General features: G+C 39.4%; 1 protein-coding gene across 1 annotated transcript; it reads left to right on the top strand.

Annotated features, from left to right (window-relative positions):
* The first annotated feature begins 269 nt into the window (after positions 1–269).
* Positions 270–17,946, top strand: TRAPPC6B (trafficking protein particle complex subunit 6B). The gene is made up of 6 exons (XM_059373114.1): positions 270–655; positions 9,814–9,881; positions 10,601–10,718; positions 12,997–13,080; positions 14,896–14,989; positions 16,699–17,946. Exons 1-6 carry the CDS (start codon positions 575–577, stop codon positions 16,728–16,730), a joined length of 477 nt encoding a protein of 158 aa, XP_059229097.1. The 5' UTR covers positions 270–574; the 3' UTR covers positions 16,731–17,946.
* The last annotated feature ends 1,174 nt before the right edge of the window (positions 17,947–19,120 follow it).

Below are 19,120 nucleotides of genomic sequence, written 5' to 3'. Positions count from 1 at the left end.
AAAATGACTTACTCCTTCACTCTCTTTACTCTTCCTATTGAGTAACACACGGCAGAAATGAAAGCCTTTGATGAAGCTAATTCTTGGCAGTGCTAACATATAGCTAGTTAACACACATTTCAGCAGGCGCTCCTTTGTCTTATTTTACCCCTTCACACTCCAGCCCTTGCTCCCCGAAGTCATTTGTGAGAGGAACCTTCCCCAGAGAAGTAATGCTTTGACCATAGAGCTGGCGGAAGGTCGGGATAGACGGGACCGGAAGTTGTTTTTCCGCCCCCCGCCCAGGGGCCGGATAGGGTCTCGGCTGGCTCTGTTTGTTTCCGGCTGCTGTCAGATTGTGTTGTTGGGCCTGAGGGCTTGGTGGCCCTGGAGTGGGCTCGTCACGGTACCGGACTCACGCTTGTACCAGGCTTGGGGACGCGGAGCGAGTTTTTCGGTCTCCTAGCAACCAGGAACTGGCTGTGGACTGAAGGAGTCGCGGAGCCGGCGTCCAAATCGCTCAGGCGCTCGCCGGAACCTTTGAGCCCGGCCCAAACCCGAGCCGAAACCCGGCGTTTGGAAGACTAAGCAGGAAATGGCGGACGAGGCGTTGTTTTTGCTTCTCCATAACGAGATGGTGTCTGGCGTGTACAAGTCCGCGGAGCAGGGGGAGGTGGTGAGTGCTGCCAAAAGCCCTTGAGATGCTCACTTCGACAGCGCATATACCAAAAGCCCTTGAGGTCCTTTTGCGGTGACATTCTTTGTTTTCTCTCAGTTCTTTACTTCATCCCTTGTCCTATCGCCCCCGAAGGCCCTCCGAGGTGTAGACAAACTTGTCGACTGCCAGGTATCCTACGCCTAAAATCTGTCAGCTCTCTTCAGTCTTTCATCCTTTTCACTTTCGCATATTGACTTTTTTTTTTTTTTTTGGCCCATTCTCATATCTGATTCCTGCAGGTCACAGATGTTTTTACTTTTAGCGTTGACGCTACCATGACTTATGGCATGGTTAACTGCACACCTGGTTTTGGCACCCTTACTTAATTCTGTCACTCCAGCACTACGGAGCCATCCACTGGACAGAGTTGTGAAACTACCCCCACCTCCTATCATAATCATCAGTATTACTGCACGCACCTCTAAGACAGAAGGGTAATGCGATTTGAAATTAAAGGGAAGTTTGCAGGCGTTACTATAATTAGGAAACAAATTTAATTAAAAAATTAGTTATTTAGTGCCCATTATAAGTCAGAGGTAGTTCTGCATGCTGGCGGTATAGTAATGAGACAATGACTCCATTCTCCAGGAAGTTATTTAGAATTTGTGGGAAACATCATTTATTCAGAAAATATTGATTTATTAAGTGTTTATTATGAGCCTGATATTGTGCTAAATGTGAGATCAACCCCCCCACCTCACAGTCATTGGGAAATAGGTGTCAATGAATGATTAATGTATTAGGTGGTAATTAGGTATAAAGTCACGGAGTTCTAATGAATATTATAAATGGGATATTCCAAAGTCATACTCAAGTCAGAAGCCCTCTCTCTATGATGCTGTTGATCAAGGAGCGTGGACAGTGGGGGGAGGGAAAGCATCTCAGGAAAAGGTAAAGACATAGGGGTATGTATGAAATGGGGTAGTGCATTTAAATATACTTAAGTATTTCACTGTGACTAGACTGAATGGATGGAGAGTGAGAAATGTTGAGAACTGAAGCTGGAAGGAGCCCTGTATGCTGTATGATTAAAGAATTTGACATTAGCAGTGGGAGTGTTTTTTTGTTTTTGTTTTTGTTTTTATTTTAAGAGCTAGAGCACGAGCTGGGGGGGGGGAGCGGGAGAGAATCTTAAGCAGACTCCACACAGTGCAGAGCCATATGTGGGGGCTCAGTTTCATGACCCTGAGGTCTTGACCTGAACCAAATGAAGAGTTGGACACTTAACTGCCTGAGCCCACCCATGTGCCCCAGTGGAGAATTTTAAAGAGGGGAATGATGTGGTCCATTTGCATTTTAGAAAGATAATCCAGTGTTTAGGTTGGAGAGAGAAGATCCTTGGAGTGGAAAGATTCATTATTTCAGGAGTCGGCAGGAGATGATGAAGATCTGAACTAAGAACGAAAAGGAGAGAATGGTTTGAAAGTTAGGAGGTAGAATCTCTAGGACTTGGTTAGGGATAGGAGTGAGAATTGAAAATTATCCCGATTTTTAGGTTGAGCAGCTGTCTTGGATGGAGAGGAAATAGAAGAAAGAGATAAAGAATGAATTATTTTGGGGCACTGGGTGGCTCAGCTTGTTAAGCGTCTGCCTTCCGCTCAGGCATGATTCTAGGGTTCAGTCCCACATCCGGTTTCCTGCTCAGTGGGGAGTCTATTTCCCTCTGCCCCTCCTCTGCTTTGTGTGTGTGTGTGTGTGAGAGAGAGAGAGAGAGACCTGCATGTGTGCTTGCTCTCGTGCTCTTTCAAATAAAATCTTTGAAAAAGTTTAAAGAATGAATTATTTGGGGGCGCCTGGGTGGCTCAGTGGGTTAAAGCCTCTGCCTTCAGCTCAGGTCATGATCCCAGGGTTTTGGGATCGAGCCTCGAGTCGAGCTCTCCGCTCTGCGGGGAGCCTGCTTCCCTTCCTCTCTCTGCCTGCCTCTGTGCCTACTTGTGATCTCTGTCAAATAAATAAATAAAATATTTTTTTTTTTAAAGAATGAATTATTTTGAACATGTTGGATTTCTGAGGTGTGTGTAGGAATCTGGGAAAGGTTCTGCTCGTGTGTAAACCACAAGAAGGATAGTGTATTAGTCTATTAGGCTGCTATAACAAAACACCATAGAGTGGGTGACTTATGGACAACAGAAATTTATTTCTCACAATTGTGAAGGCTGAAGAGTCCAAGATTAAGGCACCAGCAGATTCTGGTCTGATGAAGGCCTTTGCCCGGTTCATAGATGGATGTCTTTTGCCTGTGTGTTCACATGGTGGAAAGGAGCTAACTAGCTCTCTGGGGTCTTTCTTATAGTGGCATTTATCCTGTTCTTAACAGCTTTATCCTCATGACAGAATCACCTTCCAAGGCCCTTATTTAATAATACTATCACATTGGGGGTTAGGATTTTAAAATAAGAATTTTGAGGGAGACATGTTCAGTCTATGACAGAAAAGCATGATGCATTCAGAGATACTAAAAAGATACCAGGGAGAGTATTGGAGGGGCACCTGGGTGGCTCAGTGGATTAAAGCCTCTGCCTTCGGCTCAGGTCACGATCCCAGCGTCCGGATCCCAGCGCCCGGATCGAGCCCCGCACTCTCTGCTCTGCAGGGAGCCTGCTTCCTCCTCTCTCTCTGCCTGCCTCTCTGCCTGATTGTGACCTTTGTCTGTCAAATAAATAAAATCTTTAAAAAAAAAAAAAATCTAAAAAGATACCCGGGAGAGTATTGGAAATGAAGGACTGAATGGTTCTTATTCAGACCCACCTGTAATAAAGAGCTTTTTCCAAGTTACACGCTTTTGACTTCATTATCATCAAGAACCAACAGTTATTAATGTTTAGCATCTATGCTAAGTGACGAGTAGCAGACATTTATTGTTTAAGCAAAGTTAGCCTTCCCTTTACCATTTTCCCAAAGAATAATGAGTAACACACCTCTTTCACTCTTTTATTATTAAACCCCTGCCCCCCCCCCCCACCATCATGTGTGCAATGAGTTCTCTTTACACCCCTCTCTCTACTTTCCCTCTTACAACTTTCACCCTGGAAAAACTTTTTTTCAATCCCTGTTTTTTCCGGTGGATTAACGAAAACAAACTAAAACAGCTGTTGTAATCATGACTGATAATATTAAGAGATGTGCTAGTTGGGCGCCTGGGTGGCTCAGTGGGTTAAGCCGCTGCCTTTGGCTCAGGTCATGATCTCAGGGTCCTGGGATTGAGTCCCGCATCGGGCTCTCTGCTCAGCAGGGAGCCTGCTTCCCTCTCTCTTTCTCTGCCTGCCTCTCCATCTACTTGTGATTTCTCTCTGTCAAATAAATAAATAAAATCTTTTAAAAAAAAAAAAGAGAGATGTGCTAGTCATATAAGGGAAAGGAAATCTGTAAGTTTTGAATTATTTAATCTAAAAATAACTTTTGGATCGGGGTGCTGGATGGCTCAGTTGGTTAAGCATCTGCCTTTGCCTTCGATCTTGATCTCAGGGTCCTAGGATGGAGCCTCACATTGGGCTCCCTGTTGGGTGAGGAGCCTGGTTGTCCCTCTGCTGGTCCTCCTGTTTGTATTCTCCCTCTCTCTCCTGCTCTCTGTCAAATTAATAGATAAAATCTTTTTTTTTTAAGATTTTATTTATTTATTTGACAGAGATCACAAGTAGGCAGAGATGCAGGCAGAGAGAGAGAGAGAGAGAGGAGGAAGCAGGCTCCCTGCTGAGCAGAGAGCCCGATGTGGGACTCTATCCCAGGACCCTGGAATCATGACCTGAGCCGAGGGCAGAGGCTTTAACCCACTGAGCCACCCAGGTGCCCCAATAGATAAAATCTTTGAAAAAAATAAAATAAATAAAAATAACTTTAGGAGTGCCTGGCTGGCTCAGTTGGTAGAGCGTGCGACACTTTTTTTTTTAAAGATGTTTATTTCTTAGAGCAGTGGGGGAGAGTGGGGGAGGGGTGGGAGAGGGAGAGGGAAACTCAAACGGATTCCATGCTGAGTGTTATCCCATAACCCTGAGCTGAAACTAAGAGGTAGACACTTAACCTTCTGTGCCACCCAGGTGCCCCAACTGAGTGCGCAACTCTTGATCTTTGGGTTGTAAGTTTGAGCTCCACACTGGGTGTAGAGATTACTTAAAAATTAATCTTTAGAACTTAATAAAAAATATTTTTCTTATTGTACTTTGTTTACACTGGGGAATTGAAAGTGCATATAAGCAAAAAGAATTTTTTTAAAAAGATTTTTTATTTATTTACTTGACAGAGATCACAAGCAGAGAGGGAGGAGGAATCAGGCTCCCCGCTGAGCAGGGAGCCTAATGCGGGACTCGATCCTAGGACCCTGGGATCATGACTGAGCCTAAGGCAGAGGCCCTAACCCACTGAGCCACCCAGGCACCCCAAGCAAAAAGAATTTTAAAAAATTAAAGTGGCGGTGTTGATTAGAATTCATTTGGGAATTTAGGTGTTCGAGGTTTTGTTGTATTAGTGTCTCTACTTTAAGTGTACTTCAGATTTTTCATAATAAATAAATGTATAAGAAAGTCACATAACCCTAACATAAAACAGTGGTTTTTATATATCTTCAAAGAGATGAAGTCATAAGTTTTGAGGTGAAATAAAGAAAAGAACCAGTGTTCTCACCCTCCAAATCAATGATTTTCAAACTATGCTTAAGGAGGAATTAAATCTTTAAAAACTGAATAATTAGGCATTTACCGATTTAAGGAGAATAGATTTTTTAAAAGGTTAATAGATAAAATATTTTCAAGTTTAATTTTTAAAAAAAACTTGGTACCCACTTGTGAGTATTCACAGATACCAAAGTGAGTGAACAAGTAGCAACATCAGAAGATATTTACAAGGGCATCATTTAAAAGCTCATGTAATCAGTAGTTAGGATTTGAGAATGTCTACATAAAGTCCTATTCCCTGCTAATCAACATACTCCTGGATGATTCCACAAAGGCTGATGAGTTACTTATTCCACCTGAGCATTTTTTTTCCCACCTGAGCATATTTTGAAGTGAACTAGAGAATAACAGAAAAACAAATGATTATAAGTATAGTAGTAGATTTATGTGCAGAGTGTTATGACAGCATAGGGCCTACAAGAGCGCCAAGGAAGGCTTTTAGGAGATATGACACTTGAGCTGAATTTAAAGCAGATATGGTCTGTTGGGTGGCTAAGTTTGTTGGGTGTCCTACTTTGGGTTTTGGCTCTGGTTATGATCTCAGGGTCCCGAGATCAACCCCCATGTCAGGCTCCATACTTAGTGGAGAGTCCGCTTGAGATTCTCTCTGTTCCTTTTCCTCTCCCACTGCACGCATATGCTTGCTCTCTTAAATAAATAAATCTTTAAAAATAAATAAAGTGGCGCCTGGGTGGCTCAGTCAGTTATGTGTCTGCCTTTGGCCCAGGTCATGATTGCAGGGTCCTGGAATTGAGCCCTGCATCAGGCTTCCTGCTTAGTGGGGAATCAGCTTCTCCCTCTGCCTCTCACCTGCTCATGCTCTTTCTCCTTCTCTCTCTCAATAAATACAATCTTTAAAAAAAAAAATAAAGGCTATATACTGTGTATGGAACAGCATGTGGTGTTCCATACACCATATGTGAGGTGGCAGAAGAAAGCATGGAACTATGGAGTTGCAGAAATTTCAGAGTGGTAGAAGGAGAAATGTTTGTGGATATGTGGCTGTTAGTGAATCTGGTTAACTAGCCAGGATCATTTAAGGAAAAGCACATACTGCCATGGTAAGGAGTTTGAACTTTATTTTGAAGAAAGGGAGAGGGTGCTGAAAGGTTCAGTAGAGAAATAACATGATTTAGTTTTTAGGAAGTCTTTGCCAGAATTACAGAAGAAATAAATAAAAGGAAGAAAAAACTAGAGACAAGAAGATCATTTGGAAGGCTCTAACTGGAAACCAGGAGAGAATTGAGAAGGGCTAACTTAAGTAGTAAGGATGGAAAAAGAAGGTAGATTTGAGAGTGTATAGATGATAGGCTCTACAGAACTGCAGTGCATGTGGAAGTTTGGGAGTAAAGAGGTGAAGAAAATGGAAGTTTCCTGGTTGCAGTAACTAGGTGGATGGTGGTGCCATTAATGAATTTAGGGAATTTTAGAGGCAGCACAGGCTGAGGAAATTAAGATGATATCTTTTTTTTTTAATTTTTACTTATTTATTTTCTTGAGAGAGAGAGTGTGTGTGTGTGAGCACACACAAGTGTACTCATAGGAGCCAGGGTTGGGATGGATAGAAGGAGAGACTCTCAAGTCAGCTTTATCTGAGCATCCAGCCAGACACAGGGATCGATCCCATGACCCTGAGACCACAACCTGAACCAAAACCAAGAGTTGGTTACTTAATTGACTGAGCCACCCAGGCACCCCTCATTTAATTTTTTTAAGGGTTTTATATAATCTCTATACCCAATGTGGGGTTTGGACTTAAAACCCTGGGATTGAGTTGCATGCTTTACTGACTGAACCAGTCAGGTGCCCCAAATACCATTTTGAATATGCCTAATTTGAGGGGGCTGTGGGACTTCTCTATAGCTATGTCCAATAAGGTCTGTACTATAAATGTACAGATTTAGTAGTCACAACCTCATTAGTAGAATACATGGTTCCTTAGAAGAAAGTTAACCAAATAATGAGGCTTATGATATACTTAGTGGAGCCTAATAAGCTTCAGAATACATAAATACCCCTGCCATTTTGGAGCTATATTCTAGCAGAGGGTGGGGATGTGAAATTAGTAAAATGTATATAGTATGTTAAATGGTGAAAGATGTTCTTTGGAGACTAATTAAGCAGGGAAATGGGATAGGGCATCAGAATCACTTTTAGGGGGCTGCTTTTTTTAAAGTTTTTTTTTTTTTTTTTTAAAGATTTTATTTATTTATTTGACAGAGAGAAATCACAAGTAGATGGAGAGGCAGGCAGAGAGAGAGAGGGAAGCAGGCTCCCTGCTGAGCAGAGAGCCCGATGCGGGACTCGATCCCAGGACTCTGAGATCATGACCTGAGCTGAAGGCAGCGGCCTAACCCACTGAGCCACCCAGGCGCCCAGGGGGCTGCTTTTTTTAAAAAAAATTTTTTTTATTTTTAAGTAATCTATACACCCAATGTGGGTCTTGAATTTACAACCCAGAGATCAAGAGTTGCATGCTCTACCCACTGAGCCAGCCAGGCACCCTACTTTAGAGGTCTTCTTAAAACACAGACTACTAACTCCACACCTACAGTTTCTGATTCAGTAAATTGAGTTTCAGAATTCGCACTTTTTACAAGTTCGTACATGATGCTAATGTTACTGGTCTTGGGGCACACTTTGAGAATCACTGGAATAGAGAATTTCTAAAGGGGGAATAATGTTGCAGTTTTAAAGAAGGTAGTTAAAATGAGCCTCACTGATGTGGGTGGGTGGGGGACGGGTGAAATACATAAAGATAATTAAGAATATGCTAATAGTATGGAGGTGCCTCAGAAAGTTGAAAATAGAGCTATCATACAACCTACCCCCAAAATACAAATGTAGTGATCCAAAGGGGCATGTGCACTCCAGTGTTTATAGCAGCAATGTCCACAATAGCCAAACTACGGAAAGAATAGTAGATGTCCATTAACAAATGAATGGATAAAGAAGAAGTGGTATTACACAATGGAATATTATGCAGTCATTAAAAAAATGAGATCTTGCCATTTGTAATGATGTGGATGGAACTAGAGGGTTTTATGCTAAGCAGAGTAAGTCAGTCAGAGAAAGACAATTATCATATGATCTCACTGAGGAATTTGAGAAGCAATATAGAGGATCATAGGGGAAGGGAGGGAAAAATGAAACAAGATGAAACCAGAGAGGGAGATAAACCATACTGAAACAAACTGAGGGTTGCTGGAATGGAGGGGAGTGGGGGGGATGGGGTGGCTGGGTGTTGGACACTGGGAAGGGTATGTGCTATGGTGAGTGCTGTGAATTGTCTAAGACTGATGAATCACAGACCTGTAACCCTGAAACAAATAATACATTGTATGTTAAAAAATATATATACTTACTGTGATAAGCACCGAATAATCTATAGAATTGCTGGGTGATTATATTGTACACCTGAAAAAAGAAAGAAAAAAAAATGGGCCTCACTGAGATGGTGACATGTGAATGAATACTTGGAACAAGGGTGTTGGTCATTTGGATATCTGAATGAAGAGCTGCCTGTGCAGGAGACCTGAGATTGGAGCATGCCTGGCATGTTTAAGAACAGCAAGACTAGTATTGCTAGAGCTCATGTGAGTGAAGAAGAGTTTAAGGTTGAAGCCATGCGAGATAGAGAAATCTGGATTATAGGTGGCTTTGTAGATGATCCAGAGGATTTTGAGAGTTCAGCATATGGGTAGTAGTTAAAAGTCTGAAGCCTAGATGAGATTGTCAGAGAAAGAGCAAGCCAACTCAACTGCATGATTCCTGGCATAGGATGGTGGGGTCATTAGTTAAGACACTGAGAACAGGAAAGTTTGGATGACTCTAAGAGACATTTAAAGCAAGGAACAGTAGAATTTAATGACTTCCCAAAGGGAATGACTGATGGAAAGGTGGTACTTTGACTTCATTTTTACAACTGAGGGGAGAATAGTTGAAAATGGGCCAGGGCTGGGGGGGGAAGGTTAGCAGGAGTAATTAGGAAAAGGGGTTAGCATTTCTGAAAAGTAGTAAGTAACAGTTCCCTGTTTACCTTGTTGCCTTATGAAATGACTAGTACTAAGAAAACTCAAATATAACTTATAATTTACTTTTTCATAGAATAATTTAGTGAGGGTGCTTGCATGGTTCAGTCAGTTAAGCATCTGCCTTTAGCTCAGGTCATGATCTCAGGTCCCGGGATTTAGCCCTGCAGCAGTCTTCCGGCTCAGGGGTAGAGTCCGCTCCTCCTTCTCCCTCACTCTCTCCCTCTACCCCTCCTCCTGCTCATGCTTTGTCTCTTCTCACTCTCTCTCAAATAAATAAAATCTTAAAAAAAAAAAAAGAAAATTTTTTAGTGAAAAAAAGTGTAACCACTTACATTAAGTCAACATCTTATAACAATTTTTAATATTGACATTCTGGCATTCTAAAAATATTCCAAACTATTATTTTTTAAAATAGGAAAATGGACGCTGTATTACTAAGCTGGAAAACATGGGGTTTCGAGTGGGACAAGGATTGATAGAAAGGTGAGCAGAATGGATTTGAAAATTTTCTTCCAGGTAGGTTATAAACAAAGGTGATCCATTTCAAAAGATTGTATAAAATTTGAAATACTTTAATTCCTAAATTTTATTTATTCTCTGTTCTTTAATTCATGGATTAAAATTTCTTTTTAGGTCTGATGCTATTTTAATTCTGTTGTCCAACTTTCATGTTTTAATATTTGAAGAAAATGTATATGTATACTTTAGACTTTTTTCCTAAAGAATTTGGTATACTGAAACAACTATCTAAAATCTTGTTGCATTTTCTACTTAAGGTCTAGTAGGTTCTTTAACCTGAATGGATTTCTGTTTAAATGCAAGGGATGGAAATGCTTTAGAGTCTGTGTTTATGTGTTTAGTAATCTTGTAATTTATAGATCAATTCATAAGGCATTCCTTTCTCATCTGAATAGCTGAATCTGGTTATATTTTATATAACAATACCATGATTATGCTTAGCCTTTTCTTAATGTGCTAGAACGAATTGTACATAAAATTGCTGCTTACTGTTAAGACTAATTTTAGCACCATAATTACATAACAGTGTGAATTGAGACGGGGTCTTCTTTTCTTGGTGCTTATCACTTTACAACTGTCAATAAATGTTCACTCTGTTCTGGCATTTCAAAATTAGTGAATAATATAACCCTCCTGCTTTCTTTGGAGGAAAAATACTAATTACTTTCAGTTGGTTTTTTTAGGTTTACAAAAGATACTGCGAGGTTCAAGGATGAGTTAGATATCATGAAGTTCATTTGTAAAGATTTTTGGACTACAGTATTCAAGAAACAAATCGACAATCTAAGGACAAATCATCAGGTATTTAGACAGATTAAGGCCTATTTTTTAAGCCTTTAACTTAATATAAATGTTCTATTTTAGTCATTTATTTAATATATAAAACAGAATAATTTCTAGTCAACTTTGAAATGTTTCCTTTATATGTTATTAATATATCATTACTTTTTTCTGTAATAGGATATAGTGAATAAGAACAAAGAGACAAATATCGGTAATGATAGCTGGTTTTTTTCCCTAATTAAATAACTTAAGTTTTAAAAAGTAGCAAATGTCAGAATAATAAAGGTTTTAGGATTTGGTTCCTTAGTTATTATTACTTGGTGGTAATTTTCTGCAGAACCGCAGATATGTCACATTTGTTTTTAGAGTAATCGCTAAAGTTTAATTTATAGAGCATATTTAACTTTTTTTTTTTTTAAGATTTTATTTATTTACTTGACAGAGGGAGAGATCACAAGTAGGCAGGGGGGCAGGGAGAGAGAGAGGGGTAAACAGGCTCCCTGCTGAGCAGAGAGCCCCATGCGGGCCTAGATCCCAGGGCCCAAGACAGAGGCTTAACCCACGGAGCCACCCAGGCACCCTGCACGTATTTAACTCTTAAGTAACTCTTGCATTATTTAGTTGATGTCATTAATCTCTTAAAATAATTTGTTAATATAAGATTTAATAGATTACATGGAAAATTATGCATCTAAGTAGATTTACTTTATTTTATGAAACTCAAGGAAATATTTAGAGGATTTGGCATTTTGATTAAGGATTAGAAAATGAAAATAATTTATCTTATAGCTATCACTAGCTTTAATTTTTTTCATATAACAATATCGTTGTAAATATTGAAATGCTAATGGGAAGAAGTGACTGATTATTGGCTTTCTAGATACGAGCTAATATATAACTGCTAATTCTACCCGGACATGTATTTCTGATTCCTTTGCACTAGACTGTGGGTTCTTTAAGGATAGGAACTATTTTATGCATCTTTTTATCTTTAATATCTTCTTTTTTTAAGTTTTTTAAAAATTTTTTGTAACTTACAGTAACAATTTTTTTTTTACTTTTTTAAAAAGATTTTATTTATTTCACAGAGAGAGACACACAGCAAGAGAGGGAACACAAGCAGGGGAGTAGGAGGGGGAGAGCAGGCTTCCCTCTGAGCAGGGAGCCCAATGTGGGGCTCGATCCCAGGACTCTAGGATCATGACCTGAGCTGAAGGCAGTTGCTTAACCAACTAAGTCACCCAGTCACCCCTGTATCTTGAGTATCTTAAAGCATTCAAGAAATATTGTTGTTAGAAAGTTCTGAACAATTCTTCAGCTTGAGCACTGCAAAATTCCTTCATTTAAGGAAATTTGACCAGTGGAAAGGAGAGTTTTAATACCTTAAAAAAACTCTTGAATTGTTTTGAAGGGAAGAAATAATTTTTTTTAACATTAAAAAAAATTTTTTTTTTAAAAACATATAATAGATTTTTATCCCCAGGGGTACAGGTCTGTGAATCGCCAGGTTTACACACTTCACAGTACTCACCAAAGCACATACCCTCCCTATTCTCCATAACCCCACCCCCCTTCTCCCAACCCCCCTCCCCCCAGCAACCCTCAGTTTGTTTTGTGAGATTAAGAGTCACTTATGGTTTGTCTCCTTCCCAATCCCATCTTGTTTCATTTATTCTTCTCCTATCCCCTTAACCCCCCATGTTGCATCTCCACTTCCTCATATCAGGTAGATCATATGATAGTTGTCTTTCTCCAATTGACTTATTTCGCTAAGCATGATACCCTCTAATTCCATCCACGTCATCACAAATGGCAAGATTTCATTTCTTTTGATGGCTGCATAGTATTCCATTGTGTATATATACCACATCTTTATCCATTCATCTGTTGATGGACATCTAGGGTCTTTCCACAGTTGGCTATTGTGAACATTGCTGCTATAAACATTCGGGTGCATGTGCCCCTTCGGATCACTACGTTTGTATCTTTAGGGTAAATACCCAGTAGTGCAATTGCTGGGTCATAGGGTAGTTCTATTTTCAACATTTTGAGGAACCTCCATGCTGTTTTCCAGAATGGTTGCACCAGCTTGCATTCCCACCAACAGTGTAGGAAGGTTCCCCCTTCTCCGTAACCTCGCCAGCATCTGTCATTTCCTAACTTGTTAATTTTAGCCATTCTGACTGGTGTGAGGTGATATCTCATTGTGCTTTAGATTTGTATTTGAAGGGAATAAATAATTTTTAAGGACTACAGGCTACACTGACTTTTGATGTTTTTTCTATTTTTGAAACAGGGCATCTATGTACTTCAGGACAACAAATTTCGTCTGCTTACTCAGATGTCTGCAGGAAAGCAGTATTTAGAACATGCATCTAAGGTATTTAACAGAGTGGAAGATTGGGGTTTTCTTTTTTTTCTTTTTTTTAAAGATTTTATTTATTTATTTGACAGATAGAAAGATCACAAGTAGGCAGAGAGGCAGGCAGAGAAAGAGGGGGAAGCAGGCTCCCTGCCGAGCAGAGAGCCCAATGCGGGGCTCGATCCTAGGACCCTGAGATCATGACCTGAGCCGAAGGCAGCGGCTTAACCCACTGAGCCACCCAGGTGCCCCAAGATTGGGGTTTTCATAGGGAAAGTACATGCCAACCACAACAGACTTATGAGTTTAAAATAGGTTTTAAAGTTTTTCTTTTTTGTTTAAGCACTTCTCTTTCTTTCTTGTTTTTAAAGATTTTATTTATGGGATGCCTGCATGGCTCAGTTGGTTAAATGTCTGCCTTTGGCTCCAGTCATGATCTTAGTGTCCTGGGATGGAGTCCTGAATTGGGCTCCTTGCTTAGCAGGGAACCTGCTTCTCTCTCTCTGCCTGCCATTCCCCCTGCTTGTGTTCTCTCTCTCTCTCTCTTTCTCTCTCTGACAAATAAATAAATAAAATCTAAATAAATGAATAAAGATTTTATTTATTTGAGAGAGAGAGAGCATGCACAAGTGGGGGAGGAGCAGGGGAAGAGGGAGAAGCAGACTCTCCACTGCATAGCACAGAGCCCTATGCAGTATCATTACCTGAGTGGAAGGCAGATGCATAAACAACTGAGCCATCCAGGTGCTCCTGTTTAAATTCTTTTCTATGAAATAGGAGACAGGTGTTCATCATATTAAAATAGTCTATATTAACTTCTAGCTGAATAGGTTTATGATGACTAATGAAACACTGTAACCAAATGGCATTGAAATGTAAGTTAATGTTAGATTCTTGAATATAGCATAGATATATCAGAAAAGATAGTCTAGCTTATAAAACTGGCGTTAGTTGTGTGAAATTGCTCACCTCAGTTTATATTTATAATCTCCTTTAGTTAATTAAAGTTTTTTAATATTGTTAACATTTGTTAACATGTATTTCAAAGAATACATGTTTTGTGTTCAGTGTATCTGTGTTTTTGGGTTTGTATTATGTAAGACAACTTAAGTGGTGATTCTTAACTTTATGGGTTTTTTGTTTGTTTGTTTTTTTTAATTTGACAGAGAGAGCCATCACAAGTAGGCAGAGAGGCAGGCAGAGGGAGAGGGGGAGACAGGTTCCATGTTGAACAGAGAGCCTGATGTGGGGCTTAATCCCAGGACCCTGAGATCATGACCTGAGCTGAAGGCAGAGGCTTAACCCACTGAGCCACCCAGGTGCCCCTACGTATTATTTTTTTAGTAGTGTTTTATTTTTTAAAAAGGATTTTATTTTTTTATTTATTTGACAGAGACAGCGAGAGAGGGAACACAAGCAGGGAAAGTGGGAGAGGGAGAAGCAGGTTCCCTGCTAAGCAGGGATCCCAATGTGGGGCTCAATTCCAGGACCCTGGAATCATGTCCCTAAGCTGAAGGCAGACACTTAACGATTGAGCCACCCAGGTGCCCCTATTTATGTATTTTTATTTTTATTTGAGAGAGAGCAAGAGGGAAAGCACAAGCTGGGTGAAGGGCAGAGGGAGAAGCAGACGCCCTGCTGAGCAGGGAGCCCGATGTGGGGCTCAACCCTGGGATCATGACCTGAGCCAAAGGCAGATACTTAACTGATTGAACCACCCAAGTGCCCCAGCAATGACTTATTAATAGCAAGGCTTAACTAAATCTCATATTTATCAATAGCATTGCTATCTTTGTAAATTCTTAATATTCTTTACATTTTTGTTCCTTTCAGTATTTAGCATTTACCTGTGGCTTAATAAGAGGTGGCTTATCGAACTTGGGGATAAAAAGTATTGTCACGGCTGAAGTGTCTTCAATGCCAGCCTGTAAGTTGAATTCACATTCCTTAAAAATGTTTTTAGTGATTATTTTTTCAAGTCTGGTCTTTTTCTGCTTGTTTTGTTAACTTAGAGAAAATTTAAAATGCTAAAGCCATTTCGTTTTACTTTTATCAATGTTAACATTTAATGTAATATGTAGAATATTTTATTCATATTCAATGATTTTTAAATTCATAATGGACAGTGATTTAAGAAGGTGTGCTAAAGTAATCTAAATGTATAAGACAGTTTAAGTGGTGATTCTTTTATATATTTGTGTATTTATTTTTATTTATGTGAGAGAGAGCAAGAGTGAGTGATAGAGCATAAGTGGTTGGCCAGGGGGAGGGAAGAAGCAGAGGGAGAGGGAGAAGCAGAGTCCCTGCCGAGGACCCTGGGATCATGACCTGAGCCAAGGCAGATGCTTAGCCAACTGAGCCTCCCAAGTGTCCCTATGTATTTATTCTTAAAGATTTATCTATTCTGGGGGTGGGGAAGGGCAGAGGGAGAGAGAGTCCCAAGTGGACTTTGTGTACAGTGCGGAGCCTGACATAGGGCCTAATCCCAAGACCCCGAGATTATGACCTGAACTGAAACCAAGAGTCAGATGCTCTACCAGCTGAGCCACCCAGGTGCCCTGTGGTTCTTAACTTTTTAAGGAAATTTTCTGCATTATTCTTTTAATAAATTTCCCTGTAGCATTAAAAGTCTTTTTTTTTTAAAGGATTTTATTTACTTATTTGACAGACAGAGATCACAAGTAGGCAGAGAGGCAGGCAGAGAGAGAGAGAAAGGGAAGCAGGCTCCCTGCTGAGCAAGAGAGCCCGATGTGGGGGCTGATCCCAGAACCCTAAGATCATGACCTGAGCCGAGAGCAGAGGCTTTAGCCCACTGAGCCACCCAGGCGCCCCTAAAAATGTCTTTTTAAAAACGGTTTTCTAGGGGCACCTGGGTGGCTCAGTGGGTTAAAGCCTCTGCCTTCGGCTCAGGTCATGATCCCAGGGTCCTGGGATCTAGCTAGCCCTGCATGTGGCTCTCTGCTCCACAGGGATTCTGCTTCCTCCTCTCTCTCTCTGCTTACTTGTGATCTTTCTCTGTCAAATAAATAAATAAAATCTTTTAAAAAAAAAAACAGTTTTCTAGAATAAAACTAGATAAAGCCAACTAGTCTTTTATTGCTAAACTCTTTTCCAAAGATCTTTTTTAGCAAAACTACCAACCAAGAATAAAATTGACTTGAGCATCACTCTATTTCCTTTCTTTTTTTTAAATTTTATTTATTTATTTGACAGAGAGAGATCACAAGTAGGCAGAGAGGCAAGCAGAGATAGAGGAGGAAGCAGGCTCCCTGCTGAGCAGAGAGCCCGATGCAGGACTCAATCCCAGGACCCTGAGATCATGACCTGAGCTGAAGGCAGGGACCCAATCCACTGAGCCACCCAGGCGCCCCTACTCTATTTCCTTTCTATTCACAATGATAATAGGCAGTGAAATACCTAAAAGGTAGAAATCCCAAAGAGAAGCAAAGATACCTATTCACAAAACAAATAATCATCTCATAAAAATGAAATTGACTTGAGTATTATGAAAAGTTATTTGACATAGCAGGTTTCTTCATTGAAACTACTTTCTGATGTCACAGAAAATTGATGTTTAGGCTTGTTTTCTTTGTACCTAAAATCAGGAATGATTTTTCTTTTTTTTTTTTCCCTTAGGTAAATTTCAGGTAATGATACAGAAGCTATAAAACATACTGAAATGCAAGGCAAGGCTTCAACAGTGTAAAGAGATAAATTATTCCTGTATAAAATACTTCAAGTAGCAATGATTTAATTACATTATTGGGCATTTGATTTTATATAAGATATTTGCTAACTTATGTAATGAAAGATGCACTCTTAAGCAGGAGTAATGTTGTATTTTATTAATTTAACACAGACCTTGTTAAAGCAGCTAAGGAGACATTCTACTGTAACACAAGATTTTACTGAAACTATTCAGAATGAAAAAACCTGATTTCAAATAACTAAATCCCAATGTGTAGGACCCTTATTTTAAAACATTCTTATTTGTTTATAGTGGTGTGTATTTAACAACAGATAGAGAAGCAAAACTCAGGGTTTGATAAATTAGCATTAAGAAAAGTATGCATCAATCAGAATCATTTCTGTAAGAGTGAACAAATTTTGGTTTTGCTTTATGAATTTGTTTTAGTTATTTAAGAAAAGCAAACAGACACTAAACAATTTTTATTTTATTATAATTTATTTCTATTAAGAATTTTTATGCCTATGAGGATTTTATTATATACATCGTGTATTATGTGTTTGTGTGATATATATATATATCCTATGTAATCACTTATATTGCTTAAAAAGTTCATTTTACTTTAACAGAATTTTGTCCTTAATTTTACTTTAATAGAATTCGGTCCTTGAGAGCTCCATTAATATAATAAAAGTGAAATATAGATTAGTTTAAGTGTGAAGTCAGTGACTCCAGGGCCAAAGAATATTACATATTTAAGGAAGGAATTTTATACTTACTGCTGTTACAGTCTTGACTTTCAGCTTCTCTCCCCATGTGTGGAAGGGCTGGTGAAGGTTCTAAATCCTTATCTTTATTCCCTAATTACTATTTTGCAAGAGCAGAGAGGTGGATAATTGGATTAGGCACACCAACTTGAGCAGAGGGGTGGTGGATAACTGGATTATGCACACCAACTTTCACTGGACACTATCTTCTCAGTGGGTTGGGGTCAGTGCTCACCTTGTACATCTGTCATCTCTTCCATTTGATAATCAAGAGGACAGGCATAAAGATGAAAACCATCAGATTAAGGATAGTGGGGTGCAGAGATAGAAAGTACCTTAACTGTGCTTCTGAATTCCCAATCCTGGAACTGCTTTTCCTTTGAACTTTTTGTTACATGAAATAATAAATTCCTTAACTTGTTCAATCTACTTTTGGTTCTGTATTTTGTTACTTTCTGTACACCTTAAGCTTAAAATATGTTATATGTCAAGTATATCTCAAGCTGGGAAAAATTAGTATGCAGACTTGTATGTATAAGGATTTTCCCTAGTTACGTGTTCTCTGATGGCATTTGATTAAATTATGGTACTGACATAAAAGAAAACACTGCGCAGCTGGTGAAAAGGAGGAAATCTACGTGGATTTATTTAGGAGCATGGAATGCTGTTAATTGATGTTAAGAGAAAAAAGTTTATTATAGGATACTACAGATATAATGTATAAATATACATGATTGTGAATATCAGCCTGCAAAGTTAAAAGTAAATTTTAAGTAGATGGAGATTTTTTACTTTTAGCTTTATATTATTTAGGTTTTAAAGTAATCATTTGCCACAATAAGGATATTTATATTTGAGGTAAGAAATCAAGATAAATCAGTGATTTTTAAGCTGTGTTTTTTTGAGTCCTAAGTTTCACAGGGTGACCTTGGCTGAGAGTTGGTAGGGAGCAGGATACAGGTGTGAAGCTAGCGGAAGTTGGGAGGCCACCTAGTAGAGGCCTTGAATTAGGGAGAAAGGCATTATAGAGACTGTCATCAGCAGAGAGCATTTATTATACCTCAGGATGCCCAGTGCCACAGAGAAGAGATTGTTTACTACATAAAAGACAAGCCAGTGATACACATCATCAAGTACTTAAGCCAGTATGCTTGAGGAACCGGGTACACCATTGTTTTCTCTTTCAAAAGGGGGACTCTGCGTCATCAGCTATAGACTGCCTAGAAGGAATGCTTCTCCACTCTCGCACAAAGTTGTATCAATCCCATCCAAACTTCCCTTTTTGAATAATAACCCTTTCTTTGAAGCAGGAGTTCTTTGGAGGAATATTGGAGAAAACTGGGAGGAATATTGGAGAAAACTCTCAGGACCCCATACCTTGGATGAGACAGGATAGTGGTGAAAACTCATTTCCTGAGTTTCTGTTGTATAAGGTTCTGTTTCTTTCTTTCTTTCTTTTTTTTTTAATGTTTTGGGTGCATGGACGCCTATTCAGTAGTGTATTGATGTTTATGAACCCCTCACAATGTTTTTATACACAAGTAAAATACATTAACACTACAAAGGAAACAGTTGTACTGATGTTATGAAAATGTTTTTAAAA

This window comes from Mustela nigripes, chromosome 13 (genome assembly GCF_022355385.1).
Source record: "Mustela nigripes isolate SB6536 chromosome 13, MUSNIG.SB6536, whole genome shotgun sequence".
NCBI lineage: Eukaryota > Metazoa > Chordata > Mammalia > Carnivora > Mustelidae > Mustela > Mustela nigripes.
The sequence above is the reverse complement of the archived record's forward strand: the minus strand, read 5'-3'. Positions and strand labels throughout refer to the sequence as shown.

Bases quoted from the DNA above. Each gene is read 5' to 3' on its own strand.
- TRAPPC6B (XM_059373114.1), top strand. From the start codon at position 575: ATGGCGGACGAGGCGTTGTTTTTGCTTCTCCATAACGAGATGGTGTCT. The intron at 656-9,813 runs GTGAGTGCTGCC...TTTTTAAAATAG, and splicing joins CCGCGGAGCAGGGGGAGGTG to GAAAATGGACGCTGTATTAC. The intron at 14,990-16,698 runs GTAAGTTGAATT...TTTTTCCCTTAG, and splicing joins AGTGTCTTCAATGCCAGCCT to GTAAATTTCAGGTAATGATA.